The sequence below is a fragment of the Lampetra fluviatilis genome, chromosome 2 (assembly GCF_964198595.1).
Source record: "Lampetra fluviatilis chromosome 2, kcLamFluv1.1, whole genome shotgun sequence".
NCBI lineage: Eukaryota > Metazoa > Chordata > Hyperoartia > Petromyzontiformes > Petromyzontidae > Lampetra > Lampetra fluviatilis.
Window position 1 is genome coordinate 4498292 of NC_136276.1, and position 17824 is coordinate 4516115.

A 17824-nucleotide genomic window follows, 5' to 3' on the forward strand; every position below is an offset into this window, starting at 1 on the left:
GCCCGGCTAAATCTCAGCTTAGCTCCAAGATCTAATGAGATCGGGCACATTCCAGGTGGTTTGGTAATACACCTTTCTATAAGTATGCATGGCATATATCGAATGTACCTACCGAAAGAATCGTGGTGGAAAGCTCATCTCCAATAGTCGCCCCTAAGCGTGGAAATTCCACATTTGTTTGGTAGAAGGGGACAAATATGTCATATTTCAGCTCATTCTGTTATGGCAACAATTTTTTTACCTATAATCGATGTTTTAATATAATATAATACAACATACATTTAACATTTTCAAATTTTATGACACGGAGGGCATCTAAACCGCTAGATATCATAACAGCTGGGAATGTGCAAACCTACTCTTAACCACTTATACAGTGATCGTTTTTGTTTGTTTCTACTCACAAATGAAGTGAGCAAAACACAAATCAGCAGAGATACTCTGCCTCGTTGTTGCGTCGACATTTTCCAGACGATTAAAGAGCTTCAAACTTGATCCCACAAAGCTCGCCTGCCTCCCTGGGCACACGTGACGAGCCGGTGTCAACTATTCCTTGTGCCGCAGGAGTTGTGTACGACTCCCTCATGCTCAAGCACCAGTGCTCCTGCGGAAACAACAACAACCACCCCGAGCACGCAGGGAGGATACAGAGCATTTGGTCTCGGCTGCAGGAGAGGGGCCTCCTCCGCAAGTGTGAGGTGCGTCTTGTGCTTTGTGCAATGCGATTCAGTTTGGTAGTGCTGCCAAGTCATCAATTTTTCTTTTCGTGCAAAAAATATTTTTTTAAATAATTTTTTCCCCGTGGAACACTTAATTTTATTAAGTGCTCCCATTGGTCCAATTGTGTGCATCTGCCCCGAGTCGTGTTTTAAATGTTTAGCAAAGATGGTGAATAAGATCTCGTGTCTATAATATCCACAGTTTACTATTCAACTGACTGGAAACTTATCGCTGAGCAGTGCCTGGCAATAGCTTGAGAGAAGATGTGCTTGAAACGACTTTCATTGTCAACTCGAATTTTCTAAAAGCACTCCATCTTGCTCGTGTTGACCTTTTTATTTCATTTTTATTCTGCACCGCCTTCAACGATTGCATATGTACGGTGTGAAAGAAGTTCAACATACATACATACATATTCATACCCCTTTGTGTTTTTTTTATTCATCCAACAATTATATAGTTTTATTCAGAGAATCACAACGAAACTGAATGCAAATGAATGCTGACATGTTTTAATTAGTACTTTTCATTTCAGGCTAATTGTAGGTCTTTCTGGAAAGCGTGCTGGTATTTATTTATATAATATCTCTCAACCAAGACAAAAGTGAAAGGGCAACACTTCAAAGTTCAAACACAGACACTTAGTCAGCAGTCTGTTCAATTGAGCCTGTCATTGGATTACGGTTATCTGATATTCTTATCACCAGAGAAAGAAAAACACTGTTCTCACAAGCATTACAAAAGTCAAGTGAAAAGAACTTTCTTAGGATTAAGCGGCTCTAAGGACCCTTTTACTGGTCAATTTTGCCAGCTAAATCAGTCTGCTGTTTACATGCCCTGGCTTCCATTAAACTCTATCTCACTCACTCATCAAACTGTCCCGAATTCTTTACAGTTGCCCACAAAACGTGTCTGAGAGCGTCTCATTCTTGCCGGCACGTAACTAGACACTGCCTTGCCATAAATAAACACCTCCACTCCCCAGGGTTTGGTTGCTTAGGGTCGAGTAACACTTGCTAAATAGGACATTAATTCAGATGGACTGACAAGCTTAATGACTCCGCTCATCTATGGCTCCCTGCATTACACTTTATTAGAGGTAAACAAACATCAGACAGGGTCCTTATTGTCACTGGAGAAGACATCCAAATTGATTGAATGCACGGTGACAAAAACAGCTGTGCAATTTAGAGTGAAATTGGAATGTCTGTGGTTTGGGGAAATGGTTACTGAATTACGCCCATTCTTTTCGCATATACCGTGGAGCTCATGTACTCATGCTAATCGCATGCTAATATCACAGTAGTACAGCAATATTAGCCAATAGCGTGGTACTATGTAGCAGTATAATGAGGGTTGATGTGTCACTTTCGTGATGGTTTTGACACACATGAAAACTGTGATATCAATTAGGTCAGTTCTTCCTGACACAAGGATCTTAAAACGTAGATGTCATAATTTCCAGATTACAAAATACAACTGAAAGTTTGTAATATTGTTATATATTTTGATACAATATTTTTCAAAGGGATGTTTAACCTCGAGTGATCTGTTTCATATCTATTTTTGAGTCGTCTTGTTGGCTGTATCATGAATACTATTAATTTAAATGCTTGACGTTCTTACTAAAATTCAATGGAGTAATGTAGGCCTGAAAAGGAAACATGCATTCTGACGTATATCTTTAGAACTACTGAGATTACACATTTTGAGAGAGCCACATTTGATTTAATTTAATGATTTCAACTTGCATATGCATATATAACACAAGTAATACAACTGTTTTTTGTGTGATTATTTAACATTTATTTGGAAACATTTTGCACCGGTTTATGAATGGAAGTTTTTTTAAAGCCCTGTTTATAAATATTGCAATGGTCCAGCTATGCAGACATTATCCTTGCACCACGGAAACTACATTAATTAATTGTTAAATAACCCATTGGTGGGATATTTAAAATTTGAATGGCTATAGGTCATTGTGTGGCAAGAATGGCTATGGCTTTTTTAGGAACACGCTTGTTACAAGTGATAGACTGGAATATAAAATCCAGCTCTCATTAAGGCATTTGCATTAGCCTGATGAACAAATGCATATATATATACATACACTGTTATAGTACAATCCCATGCAAAATGAGAATGACTGCTAGTCTTGTGAATGATAGCAGTAGTCTTATGTATAATCTTGACATCTGCGCCAATGTGGTCTACTCATCATGGTCATAGACTTTTAGTGAGCAGCGGTGATTTATGAGAATGCCTCCATACTCTACACTGTACTGAGCCTGTCCATGATTTGGATATCGGCCAACATTTGTGTGATCCTGGTTTACATTTTTTTTTTATAATAATAATGCTTTTGCAGAGGGTACGTGGTCGAAAAGCAACCCTGGAGGAAATTGAGATGGTACATTCTGAACAGCATGCTCTACTCTACAGCACTAACCCACTCAACCGACAAAAGCTCGATAGCAAGAAACTGCTCGGTAAGTGTGAATGGCACACGCGGCACCTCCACCAGCAATGTGCACTCTTAACGCGTTGTGGGGTTGGATTTTAACCCGACAGGTGGCTCAGCGGTAAATTGAGCCATGTGCAATTTATTAGAAGGTTGCGAGTTTAAATCCTCATTAGGAATCGACTCAGCCCATCATCCCTCTGGGGTCAAAGACACAAGTACTTCTTTGTGGGCGAGTCAACAGTCGTCCTTATGGATAGACCTGCCCCCGCTATGGGAATGTGGAATGTACACCACTGGCTCAGGGCTGTAGAACGGGAAATGAGCACCACCATCTCAGTGCTCATGTGAGCAGGAAATCAGATTTGAAGCTTTCGTGACTGCAAGGATTCATACTCTTAGTTCTTTCGGTAAAGTCACGTAGGTAAAAGTGATAAATAAATAAATATAAATCTCGACGTTTCGGAGGCAACACAAGCTTCCTCACCTGAAGACGGAAGCTTGTGTTGCCTCCGAAACGTCGTGATTTTTTTTTACCTACGTGACTTTACCGAAAGAACTAAGAGTATAGCAGGAAATCACTTTTAACTTTGTTTTCAGGAGTTTGAAAGGAAGTAGTATTGCAGAGTACAACCTTTTATAGGGGTGTATTTGTTTGAAACCATGAATGTAGGAGGCATGTGTTATCAATTTTGATCCCAACTCAATAACTTTGGCATTTGGTTTATGCATTATTTGATCTCAGCTGTATTTTAAATCATAAATGTGTGTGTGTTTTTGGCATGTGTGCGCATGTTTCACCTGTGTTTAACCCTACATTTGTACTATATTAGTCAGCAAATTATTTATGTAACCTCTCTGTTTTGACAAATTTGAATGTATTACTTAAACGTACTTACATAGCAATAAAAATTAGATATTAGTAGCCTTGTTCTTATGATAACAAATTCATATTAGTGCTTATTTAGGCTTTCATGTCAGTACGACATCATAAAGACTTTTCGCGCATAGTGATTTTCATTAAGTTAATGAATAAAAGGTTTTGAGATGACATTTATTGTCAAGTGTAACATTATTTAAAAATTAGTTCAAATAAATTAAAGTTGTTTATGAGGGAAACTGTACTTTTATAAAAAAAATATTCGACGCCAATCATATCAATAAACGTGTTCACTTTCAGACGTTTGCTGGTGTACGAATATTTAAATTAACATATTAAAGCATACAATTTTCCATCACCGATTTTGCATCAAAACTAAAATGCACTCAAAATAATTGTGAGATTTATTTAACTTCTCGTACTTAGGTATGTATGTTGAACTTATTTTGCACCGTACATAGCCGACCGCGCTAATTTGGAGGTGTGAGGTTAAGGACAACAAACTAAACACAAAAAGTATTTCTAAAGAAGTGAGTTTTCAATCTAGATTAAAAAGTGCATAGCTCCAATGGCTTCCTAATATCCGAAGGAAGAGCGTTCCAGACAGACGCATAAGTACATCTGAACGTGCGTGATGCGGTGACCATCTGTGTTCGATGGTTATCCAAAAGCCGCAGCGAGGATGACCGGAGTTTGCATGATAGTTTATGCTCCTTGACGAAGTAAGCAAGGTATTTTAGTTGATTTGTGGAAACCACTTTGTGTGTAATGAGTGCGGCCTTATAATGCATTCATTCGGCATACAAAACAAAATGTGATTCCACATTGGCAGTGGTGCACAGGCATGATAGATAATCCAAACTCAACACACTCGACAATGAAACCGCACTAAAAGGGGAAAAGCATGCAATGGGCGATGTTTCAGGCAGTAGCCCTTTCTTTAAAGGAGCGAGGAAGAAGAAACATCGGCAGAAATGTGCCGTTGATAAATAAATATGTTTACTTTTTTACAATTCGCGAAATACATTTCTGACACAAATAGGGGTCAACATATTTACGTGTATCCAGTATGTACGTGAATATATATTTCATGTTTTAAGTGCGTATAAAAACAGTTGTTAACCATTGCTTTGCTCTGTTTGGTGTCTATGTAAATGTGGTGTTTGGCTTCGAATGCTGTGGAAGTGAAACGTATCTCAATCTTACAGGGGTATTTGTCCTATGTATATAAATTACTCAATGCCATTAGACCCCTTGTCACCTTAGGACCACATAGCCCTTTCTTGCAGATGAATTCTAAACCTTGACCATGAGCAAAATTGTGAGCACACTAACCACGGGTCCACTAAATAAATACACACACGTGAAAGCATTTGGATCAGATCCATTTGGTTTTGCATGGACAGTTTTACATGTGTAAAACCCCCCAACATATTTATTGCCCTTTTTTACAACGAGTATGCCTATTCCCACTTTGCGGAAGAGCGGTAATGGTTGTTTCACGGAGCGATGGAACCCACCATAGGAAAATGGAAATTCGACAGTTGGTTCAGGGGTACAAGCGGAGATGAGTGCAACTTCATTATTGTTTGAGCACGGCGATTTAATTTTTACATAAATAGTGATTATAAGCAATCTAACAGGCTTGTATGAAATCATTCCAAAATCTGGGCAGCATATCTATATTTCAGGTTTTATTTAACTTTCCTCTCTCTTGTTATTAGCCATCATTTTAGCGTACGTTTTGATTTGCGCTGATATGTAATATGTAAACATATCAGCAACGACAATTATTCATTTCAGAGTGTCCGTCAACTCAGTGTCTCTATTCTCATACCTTGTACGAGTGCAACGGGGGAGGGGGGGGGGAGAAATCAATGAAAAAAGATGCCGTAATGATTTTGTCATGAGCCGCCATAATGGGCATGCACAGGTGCCAAGCTGACATAAGGCATACGCATAACGGGCATTGTGTCAAGAGCTCGCTCCTGGCCAAAGCTAGCAGCAGCCCTGTGCCTTTGATCCTGGATTCCACGCATTGCTGGGTCTCTGCCCCACTTAACCGTGTCATCAAGAGTGACCGGCTCAAGTCCAGCCCTAACTGTGACAAATTTCTCTCTTTTTTAATCTTACCTGTCCCACGCTGTCAGTCGCCCGATGGCTTGTCCTTTTGTGCCAGCTGCCCTCGTCTTGGTATTCATTCGTGGCATTTTCAGCCACGTCCCTGTGCCTGTCCTTCAGAGCAACTGCTGATCGGTGTGACACAGAATGCTGCTTTGATCGGGAAAATCTAGGGGTTATATTTGTTCTGTGCTGTCGTTGCCTGTGCCTATGTGCGGACCACTTTGATGTTCTTCTTCTTGTTCTGAGTAACTGGCAAAATGGGACTTTCCGTGTAACAAATAAACACGTATTGATCGATTGTTTCAACGGGGCATTGCATGTGGGAGTTGACAGCTATCAGTTGTAAATAATGGAGATTGAAGAAAAGAGTCTCCAAACAGATGCATCACGAATGAAAAAATGTGTCTGTGTAAATGCACTCAAGGGGAAGTGCATTTTTTAAAACATGTAAATGTGGAAATTTGTTAGTGCTTCTAAAAATCAGCGTATGCCACATTGTGGATGTAACGTATGCCCCGTATGATGACATTTATCAAAGAATGACGAGGTTATGTGCTCTTACTTAAAACAAAAGAGAGACGTGTTTTATCCCTGCTGGATTCGTACTTGTCAACATCGGAGTTACATCATAACCCTTTCTGTTGTTTTCCCTTTATAAATTTTAGCCGTGCTTGTGCGATTTGATCTTCCCACCCTGGATCTTGGCAGAAACAGCTGGTTTTTTGAAGGCTGCAGCACCTCTCTAAACCACCTGTAGCCATGGATTTATCACATTTCACACTTTTTTTTGGGTTGAGAAAAAATTAGTCACAGACAGTTTCCCTGCCTTTCATCCCCGTGCACTGAATTCCTTTCTGATCTGATATCAACATCTGTGAGTTAAGATAATTAATTTTTAAGCTGCGCTAACATTCCTCCCAAAAAGCTTGGAAGCCACCTTTCTCACTCTCAAATAACTTCATTGTAAAAGTGGCACCTGTACTGTTGTAGGATATGTAATTCTATTGGATTCGTGCGGTGTTAAGAATCTTTCTTACGTTTTTTGCTATTTTACTTTGTAATTGTATTGAAAAATAACACAATTGCCGTACAATTGTGTTGCATGCGCCTTCCATGTAACAGCACAATTGACATTGCGGCTGTGCTGATGCAAAGACCGTATCATACCTGTGACTAAGTGTATAACATTTGCATTATTATACCTGTATAGAAGGAAAATAAATATTGATATTATCCGCGACAAAGCAATCCTATAGAAATCTTCATAAACCTGAGCTAACACAATTTACTTACCTGGCGCTATGCCATCTCAATATGTATTTTACGACCAAAACAAAAGAGGTCATTGTGACTTCGAGAAAGAAACACGTAAACATTCACATCTGTCAGGGGCTACGATAACTAAATTATGGGTACGTGTTAAGCAGAGCGATATCAGCTTACGCGACAAATTGAATGAACGATTTAAATAGCGGCATCAAAAAAATTAAACGGTGGCCGGTCGAGTTACTATGACAACCCGTTCGTCTCTTTCAGGCTCCCTATCCCAGAAGATGTTTGGACTGCTCCCTTGTGGCGGCCTCGGGGTAAGTCTGCCCGCGTTCGCACGAGGAACGCGAGTCGGTGATGGTACCCTACGCGGATTAATCGGGTTGTCGCTCACTCCGTTTCTTGGGCGAAGAGAGAGCACTTCGTGTGGGACCGGCATTTCCCCCCTCGACTCCAGTTTTGTTTTCATTAAAACTCCGCTGTGGTCCCTAGGCATAGGCCACATGTGTTTTGATCATTACACGAGCTTTAGAAAATAGTGTCGAGAGCTTCTCGGCATTATTGCGCGGGTTCTGCCAGTATTCGCTCCACACTTTGGTTTCAAAACAGGGCAACGTTGCAGTCATCAATGTTCTGGATGTGTATTTTGCAAGGTCAATGTGCGGCATTGCTTTCATGCGGATTTATGCAACGGTTTCAACAACACTTGATACAAAAAAGCGCTCGACGACTGCCTAGCCTGTTATTTCCTTTTTGTTTTTACAGGCCTGGGCTTTTTTGTATTTTAATTAGTTTGTTAAAAACACATTCTTGACAAGAGCCGTGATGAATGTGTACTGCTGTGCGGGCACTCTATTGGGAATGATTTAATCCAACACCACGGTGAAACCTTAGAGCCCCCACGGGCTGTTGATATCCTTCCCAAAAATGTCATTCATGATATTTTTTTGCTTTCATACCTTTAATATGGGTACTGTTTTTTTTATAGTAGCCAAAATAGGTTTCGGCTTTGTGTCCTTTTGGGGTTTTCATTTATCAGAGGTTGCTTTATTGCTCAGGACAATGTGGGTGTGTAGATGTTGGACAATTTGGGGGTATGCTCTTGGTATTGAGAGATGATTTTAGATGACAATAAAAAAAAGTTGCATGGAGCAGGTTTGACGGACTTAACATTGAACCCGTTTTTCTGTGGCAGTAAGGCTATTGGCATTTGAATCTAAGGCAACGATGTGCTCTATCAGATTTTAAACTCAATACAGTTTTATACATACAGTTTATATAAAAGTAGAACGATGCAATATAATCTTAAGCATCTTTTCTTGACTTTTACTCGTTCCAGATGAAATATAGCTCCATGTGTTCTGTTCAGATTTTTGTAAAAAATATATCTTTGGTTTTGGACATCAATGAATTTACGGCAGCACTTCCTTGACTAAAATAGAAAACTTACAACGGAGCATTCTAGACATCATGCATCTTGATCGCTGCAATCCATTAACTAAACTTCAAAGGAAGCACCAGCCGCCTATAGTGCAAAATAAATCGTTGCAACATTTCTAAATGGGTGTATACGTGTACCTTATTATACATCTCTAAAGGAAGGTGAATACATTAAAATATATATATTTGTTTTTCTGAAAATATTACACATGCAAAACTTCAATTGTTATGAATGACAATCAATGTATGTGAATCATGTGACCGTTTTAAAGATAATGTAATATCTCAGTGTGTTGCTTTTAATGCATTCTTGTGTAGTACTTTTTTTAGTTGGTGCACGATCCTTGTTCCTGTCTGTGCAAGCCCCCTGCGATCGGGTACATTGTCAAGGCAGTTGTACTCTGTACTCGGGCCCGTAGACGTTCATTGAATGACTTCTATTGAAACGGTGACACCACCGTGAAACCAGAGCATTGTTTGGGCCAATTTTTTTTCTAGCAGCAAACTCTGGAAAGGTTCATGACTATAAGAGTCTCCTCAGCAATCAGGACTGTTGAACAACCGCCGGTGGGTCACTAGATGTTATTCTGTAAATGCATATGAAAGAACACTCCAACTTCACGATTGCACCTCCGATTAGCACGGTTGGCTACGTACGGTGCGAAAGAAGTTCAACATACAAGCACACATCATCAGAACTGTACCAACCCAGCAGCGGTTGTTTGACAATGCTGCACTCTGCTGATGAAACCAAAAAAGCTGAAACCAGTTCACAGCATATTGCTGTGTAGGTTCGAGCGTTTTTTGCGGTGTGGCTTAACCCAGGGGTCGGCAACCAAAATAACAAGAAGAGCAATTTTTTCGGATTGGGTACAAAAAAAATCCCAACCCTCAATAATTCAAGGGCCACAATGCATGTGGTGAATACGAGACGGTGGCTCCTTGATAAATAAGGTCACAAAGCAGTTCCTTTAAGAGCCGCGTGAAGCTCCGTAGCCGAAGTTTGCCGACCCCGTGGCTTAACCGAAGTGTTTTCGGGTTTGCACCATGTGTTGTTCAGCATAATGTTCAAGCATGTGCTGGGAGCATCTTCAGGAATTGAAATGCAGTCCCACAAAATCTGAAAACGCATTGGACAGCAATTCAGTGTTTGCTGTTTCAACAAAATTAGTGATGAAGACTCATAGGCAATTGAACAAAATATAAATGTGGTTTTAAATGGAGAACAGGCTTTCTATCTTTATTATTATTTGGATTGGCATTAGTTGTTTTTAAAATATGAAGTTTGCCAGAGTAACTAACAGATGACATACATACCATCTGGTGGCACAACAACAACAAAAATTCAGAATGTTAAATATATACACTGCGTAAGGAAACTTATGTTAGATCTAAAATAAAATATTCACTATATGCATGCATACTTGTTACTTTAATTTTCGTTATTGACACTTCTCCCTTTGATTAAATTATTTTGTTGTGATTTATTACGTAAAGATGAGTCTTCAAGCTTGTCTTTAGAACATTTTGATCACAGCTCATTTATACATCTTATTGTACACTGTACGAATGTGATTTGCTTCCGAATTTGCCCATGTTGACTATTTATTATTGCTATATATATTTTTTGGCCCACATAGTTTTCATTTAACTTGTATCAGGTCCTTCCTGTTGGCTGCTTAGCTATGATTTTGATGTCAATTCAAAGCAGGCTGGCGATAACTGCAAACAGTTATAGAAAGGGAAACGTTATAATTCTTCTATGGCTTCCCTTCCTTCCGGTTCGACTGATGTGTAAATGGTGCGTGAGGTTTCTCTCTCCGCATGGGTCAAAATCGAGCGCGTGGGCTGATGTCATCGCTTTGGCTCTGCCCCAGACGCATCTGACAACAATATTGGACCGGCCGTCAGGGCTTAGAAAGAACCTCTCCTCTGGCTTCAAAGCACCTCTCTATGGCTGATTTATCTGGCCTTGATCTGATAGCCGAGCCGCTGGAGATGGCAGGAAGCGAGTGCATAAGAAGGGCTGCTTTTAGTTGTCTTTTTATTCACCGGGGTTTTTTTTTGCCAAATGTACTGTAACAGCAGTGAGCTCTCTGCATGCTTTGAACAATCACGGGAAGCGGAGGTGCATTATAGGAAACCTCATACTACATTATGGAGAAGGGCACTTCCCTCCTATGAGTCGCATGCTGGACATGACACTTTTGATGTAAACTATTGGGTATCTGGGAGAAAAATATTGTTCACAGGGCATCCTGAATGGTTACCCCAGGTCACTCTGGCAAATTAGGCTCGTCTGGTTTTTTGAGTTTTTCTTGAGTTCTTACCTCGTTTAACAATATAACACTTCAGGAGAAGGAGCGATCGGTAGAATGCTGATGTGCTATTTGATTATCTGTTCATCATAATGCCCTTTTATATGAAACAAATATGTTACATGTATATATTGTCCCAAATAATATCAGCACGCTGATTACACACTTCAGCACTGGGAAGTGATAGCCATTACTTTTAAGATCTGATATGAAATTGTTGAAGCTTCAGAAATCTCATAAATAAATAACAAGATAGATTAAAGTACACACAATGTTTGTGTTTTTCCATTGCTGAGAGTAAACATATATTTTGATAGTTACCAACCGTTTTCATTCCCGAATACTTTTGATATAGTCTTATCATAATATAAACGATAGGGAAAGGGAATCTCTTGGATTGAAAAGTCAATAATCCTCTGAATGAAATAGTGTGGAGCGAATAATGATTGAGTCCCATTATTCTTTGATACTGATCACAATGATTTATAAATTGATTTCAAAATATGAGAGGCCTGTAGATGTCATTGACATTGGGATAATGAGAATATTTGACAAAGATATTAAAATTAGTGTTGGTTCAAATCGCATAAGTAAAAGGTGTGTCGTAAGCCCTCCTCTACCCAACATTCCATGCTGGTTGTAACTACCAGCGAAATATTGTAACCCAATTGTTAAATGTTATGGATTGCTCAACAACACGCTTTGTTCAATTGACCATGTATTATTTTGCTGCATCGGGTGGAAGAGGGTTTACGACACACATTCATTCCCCTGAATGCAATAAAAAAAGATCTAATTACGAATCACGATATTGGTTATGGAAGCGTACGTGTTAAATTTAGCGGTTTTGTTAGTGAGTTAACGGGGTAATCTTTAGCCATTTGTTGCTATCATCACCACCACTAACACGAGTGGTGTTGGTGGTGATAATAACGATGGTGATAGATGATGATTGTGCGTAACATACAAAAAAAACACTCTGGCTTCAAAACGGCGGCCTACGTGGTCCACAGTTAGGTGACGCTCTGTGCAGTGTAAATCTTAGATGGCAGGGTTGTACAGCTGCACTTGATGGTGCCTTGGGACAGGAAACCACATGCTCTATGTTAATGAGGCATGATCGGACAAAATTCTTTGTGCTCGGCGTTCCATGTGTGTGAGTTTGCACACGTGCTCGCGTGCGTGTGCAAAAGGAATTTGCATACAGAAGATTATTACTTCAACGAGATGGTGTTACTTCATCACATTTGCGTGTGCAGTCGATGCTGCATTTTTTTTTTACTATGTGCATCACCAATCAGGGACTACTTGCAATGTACATGCTCTGAAGCGGACACCACAGCCGGAGACATGACGTGTGACGGCTCTTTAACAACAACAAAAAAGAGTCCGAGCAAAAACTACGTGAAAATATAAACTAATGCATCATTTCATTCCGCTGGAGTTTATAGAATGAAAGAAAAATAAAGACGCATTTATTATTTTTTCACAGTTTATCAGAAAATCAGGGGGGGGGGAGAAAGTGATATTTTTTACAAATATCCAAAACCCGTAGCCACAACTTGTGAGTTCCCGGCACGTTTGTATATTTTTCCAGTGTAAAGGTCAACCTACTTATCTGTTAGCTTTGCACGCTCTACCCCCCTTGCACACAAACACCCTCAACCCGCCTCCCCCCCTCCATGGCCCGTCATCGTCGTGTGCTGTGCTCTTCTCATTTTCCGACCATCCATCGGCCGCGCGATGTTTGTGTAGGTGGACAGCGACACGGTTTGGAACGAGCTGCATTCAGCCAGCGCCGCACGGATGGCGGCCGGCTGCGTGAGCGAACTCGCATGCAAGGTGGCCTCGGGGGAGCTGAAGGTAGGGAGCGGGAAGGGGCACAGGGGACGTTGGAGAGAGATGTAGCCAAAGGGACAAAGGGGGAGAGAGAGAGAGACGAGAGAGATAGGGGCCCTCATTGTTAAACTAAACTAAAACTGTTTAACTTTTTTTTTTTACCAGGTAAGGCCCACTGCTGCAAATGATAGCCCAATGAAGTGGCCTATCATATTGACATTTTTGCGACCAAATTCTCTGAGCGCACGTTTATTCTAAATGTGTAGGGAAAAAAACCGGAGGACCCGGAGTAAAAATCCACATGACCACGGGGAGGGAGACATACAAACTCCAAATATGCATGGGTCAGGGTCGGGAACAAACCCACAACCTTATGTATACCAGGCGAGGAAGTTAAGATTTCGTCACCATGGCACCCTAAGTTTGTGCAGCGTTGTGTGGGTTGTGTTCCGGGTTGGTGGCTTTGGCGGTTGGCAGTGGCCTGGCCTGTCCTGTCACGTTGCTCAACTTCTTCCCGGTGACTTCTGGTTGCTGTGCCCCTTCTCCGTTGGCTGTGCCCCTACTGTGTGCGCTTGTGGGCCGCAGTTTGTCGTTGCATCAGCCTCGTCTCCTTCTGCCATTGCTCTGTTAAAGGGGCGCCACGCTGGCGAGATGTTAACGACCTCGCCAAGTATGCAGGAGGTCGTAGGTTCGATCCCGACCCTGACGCCTGCTGTATATTTTGAGTTTGCATGTCTCTCCCTGTAGTCGTGTGTTTTTTTCTCCGGGTCCTCCAGTTTTTCCCTCCACAATTATAATCAACGTGCATTTAGAATATTTAGCTGTTTTAAATTTCCACTTGATAAGCCACTTCGTTGAGCTATCATTTGTGGCCAGGTCGCTTCTAAAAAAGAGTTAGACAGCTCAGTGGGCCTTACCTGGTCAAATAAAAATTTTAGTTAATTTAGTAATACGTTTTGCTTGTATCTGTCCTCTCTGTCCTTTACCCCTGTTTTGCCGTGACGAGATTGCATTCGAAGCACTTTCGAACTTGCCATCGCGTTTTATCACGAAATTATATGAATGTAAATCCTTATCTGCATCGTGAGTTTTATAAGCTGATAGATAGCAAGTTAACAGAAAAAAGAGGGCATTTGGAGATAAGAGTATAAATGAAAGAGAAAACGATCAGTGTGGTTGCACAGGTGTGGGATATTTCGTTTCAGATATATTACATGCTATAACGGAAACAGGAAATTGCACTACTCTTATGGACAAGCCTTTGCTCAGATATTACTCTCTTTTACAACCAGCAGTGGGTGATGTAAAACGGGCCAAGGTTATGTGTGTCCCGTTGTATGAAAAGTACATAACCTACGTGCGCATATCCAAGACACGATTACCTCCGTTACGTGTGCTTCGAAACTCGCGCAAGAACACACACACGCAACCATTCACATACACAAAAACCGCACGTTCACACCTGCGCACACACAAACGCGCACGCGTGCACACGCTCGCTGCTGACACGCACGCACACACGATCACATGTATACACAAGCCTTTTGCCACCCATCACCATCCCCAGGGGCCGTTACGGCACTTGTAGAAAAAATATTCTCACCGCATGCTATTTGTCGTGCTGTCCACGGTTTCCGCTGGGTCTTCTCAAAACAATAAAATTCTGAATTAAGGCCACACACGTGGGCAAACTATAAACAGTGTCAACGCTCGTCGAATGTGCATCGTGGCGTTCTATTGTGGAGAAAAACACTTTGCATCATTTGAGTAGTTTTGAGTTGTGCTGCCCGATTCTTACGTTGCACTGCTAATATACAGATAGCTAGTTTAATACAAGGGTAATAGTTGTCGGGAAATGACCGGAAGAGAAAAGGACGGTTTTCTTATTTAACACTATTAACGTTTCACTTAGTTTGCCACCGTGAAGAGAAGCTGTTTCTTTTAATGAATTAAATGGCTAGTTGCCATAGTTTTGTAAAACCTCATTTTCACGTAACACGTAGGTGTTAAGCAAAAATCTATTTTGATTGTAATTTTCACTTTTACAGGAGGGTTAAAATAAATACATGCCAGCAATTATAGATCCACCAATTGATTAAGGCCTCGCCACACCATAACAGTCTTGCGTGGTGGTTGTTTTGTTGCCATACTTCACCATGCTGGTCAGTGCTTGGTTAGCCAGCAATTGAACTCGGGTCGCCGGGTCCATCGCGCGTCACGCGAACCACACTAACACCGCTCTTACCCCCTCCTAACAGGGGTTGTTACTGTGAGTGTATTTATAGAACCCAATCGGCGTGCATTTTTTTTCGGTATATTCACCGCGACACTCGCGTATGATGGCATCTCAAAGATGAGAGAGTGCACGGTCTAACCCAGAGAATGCCGTCCCCCTGCAGAACGGCTTTGCCGTGGTGCGACCCCCGGGTCACCATGCTGAAGAATCGGCCGCTATGTGAGTTTACAGAACCCGCCACACACACAGGGGGGGAGAGGGGAGGGGGCTTAGCATCTCCTATCCCCTGAGCCCCTATCCCCCCCACCACCAATCCCCCCCCCACCCCCCGCACATATCCCAACGTGCTGCAGCCTCACACCTGCGAGCGTGCACCACTGCCATGTGGGACTTTACTGCAAGGTCCATCCGCAGTGCTGGGGGGCAGGCGGGCAGGCGGGCGGGCGGGCGGGTGGGGAGGGGGTATTACAAGCAGTGGGTTTCACTGAGTGAGGGTGAAGGAGAGCCACACTTTCTGGCCAGGCTCAGGTTTCGGTGCAGCAGAGATTTATACAGGCAGCATTTGCAAATGAGAGGTGCAATACTGGTGATTGATGCTTATCACTGCGCAGGCATTTTTTGATCTTTTTCTCTCTCTACATCGCATCCCTTTTACTTCAGCAATTAAATGAACATGATATTTTCCACATGCATTTTATATTAATAATTGTGCTGCGGTGGTGGAGGGGGGATGCTGTGTTCGCTTCACGAAGGCCCTGACTTTTTAGATTTATAACGACCCAATTTTGGGGTTTGAGTCGCCTATTAAAATAAAGGAAGCAAGGCTATAAAATAAGTTTTAACTTTTCTTACACAAATTCACTATTTTTTATTCTTTGGGAGTTACATCATTTATACAATATTTTAAACAGAAAACTCACATTTTTGTAAATTATTTAACGTGAAATAAAAACTTCATCTTCTTTTACGATTTAATTTTAAGACATTTCTTACAAACACAATGCTTTTACTTGTACGTGTGTGTGGGGGGGGGGTTGCCTCAGATTAACTTGAAAGGAATTGAAAGATTACATTCAATGCCAGGGTTTCAACCCATAACTAAAGGCATGAGGAAGAATTAGACATCGTACCCAATTAAATTAGGGGATGTCAAAATACATTAGTGGGGGACCTTTTGCAACGGGGAATGCTTAACAGATGAGGACGAAGTGCATCAATTGGGCCACTTTCTTGCCATTTTGAGCACGATTAAATGGAAACAGCTTTTTGCCCAAATCAAGAGAGAAAGATCCTTGTGTGTCCACATGCGAACTAATGCCGCATTTTAGCATCGATCAGCTTGCCGATTCCTGTTACACGTGCTACTCGTATATGGCCGTGAGCAAAGACACCATGTTCATTCTTTTTTCGAGTTTAACGTGGCACGCGTCAGTTTTATTTTGTCGAGTAATTAAGTCTATGCTGCGTTGCTGATGATGCGTAATGCTTCCCTCCAGGGGGTTTTGCTTTTTTAACTCCGTGGCCATCGCGGCAAAGCTGTTGCAGCAGAAGTTCAACGTGAGGAAGATTCTCATCATCGACTGGGTGAGTACCCACTACGCCATTCAACGCTCAGCAGAGTACTCGCCCAGTCTGTCTGACAGAAAGAAAGAAAACAGGGAAAAATGACTTGTTTTGCAAGGGTGTACAGTACTAGATCACGTAAAAGATCGTCACTTATTCCCCTGACCAATTTATCACGTGGTACGACTATCATTTTCTCTCGATGTCACAATTTTGACCTCGTCGGACGTACAAGAATGTATTCTTAATGTTTGCGCACATTCACTTCGAAAGTACAGTGTAGCAATTTCCCATTTTCAAGGGGATTAGTGATTTATTTTTGTCCGGTATTTTATGTGTTCCTGGTGCAGCTGTCATTTTATGCTCTTGCCTCATCAATATACCCACACTGCTTATATGTAAGCCTATAAATTGAGCCTGGCATGGACTGATACAGTAAGCCTAAATTACTAAATTCAATGGTAAGAATTTGAAACCACTACTCAGTTTTGTATCATATGTATCCTTGTACTTTTAAAGTAGATACATGTTATGTAATATTAAGTATATATGGTTAATGTTGAGAGATCAGTCGTTGCATAATATGTTTAATTCCAAATAATTGAATAACAACGCAATTTTTTTTGGAGTGTATATTGTTCATAATTGAACATGCCCAAATAACAAAATGTAGCAATGCGTGTTTTAACATATTTTTTCATTTTATATAAATGGAAAATACCATCTGTGAATACAAAGTAATATTTAAACGTACACATTGTATTTCCGTTTAAAAATTCAGAATGACATATATTTAGTGCTTGTTGATTGTATGTTTTGTGGGTACGTTTTATGAGGTTTAAAGCTAAACCTTTAGAACTTAGCTAAGGAATATTTCCCTTCTTAAGCCATCTCATAAAACATCTCAGATTCTGAACGGAACAGAAGAAATAAACCCCAGGTTTATTATTTTCCACCAACTCCTCAATGCCGTG

The 17824-nt window shown here is 41.0% G+C and overlaps 1 protein-coding gene across 9 annotated transcripts in view; it reads left to right on the forward strand.

The window, feature by feature from the left end:
* LOC144940072 (histone deacetylase 4-like) overlaps nt 1-17824 on the forward strand; it is a 188310-nt gene that overhangs the window by 141331 nt on the left and 29155 nt on the right. For all 9 annotated transcript variants that reach the window (XM_078866759.1, XM_078866752.1, XM_078866757.1 and 6 more), the window contains 6 exons: nt 565-698; nt 3089-3209; nt 7722-7771; nt 12968-13075; nt 15451-15506; nt 16784-16871. In XM_078866759.1, the coding sequence (XP_078722885.1) occupies nt 565-698; nt 3089-3209; nt 7722-7771; nt 12968-13075; nt 15451-15506; nt 16784-16871 (557 nt within the window). The remainder of the gene's footprint in view (nt 1-564; nt 699-3088; nt 3210-7721; nt 7772-12967; nt 13076-15450; nt 15507-16783; nt 16872-17824) is intronic.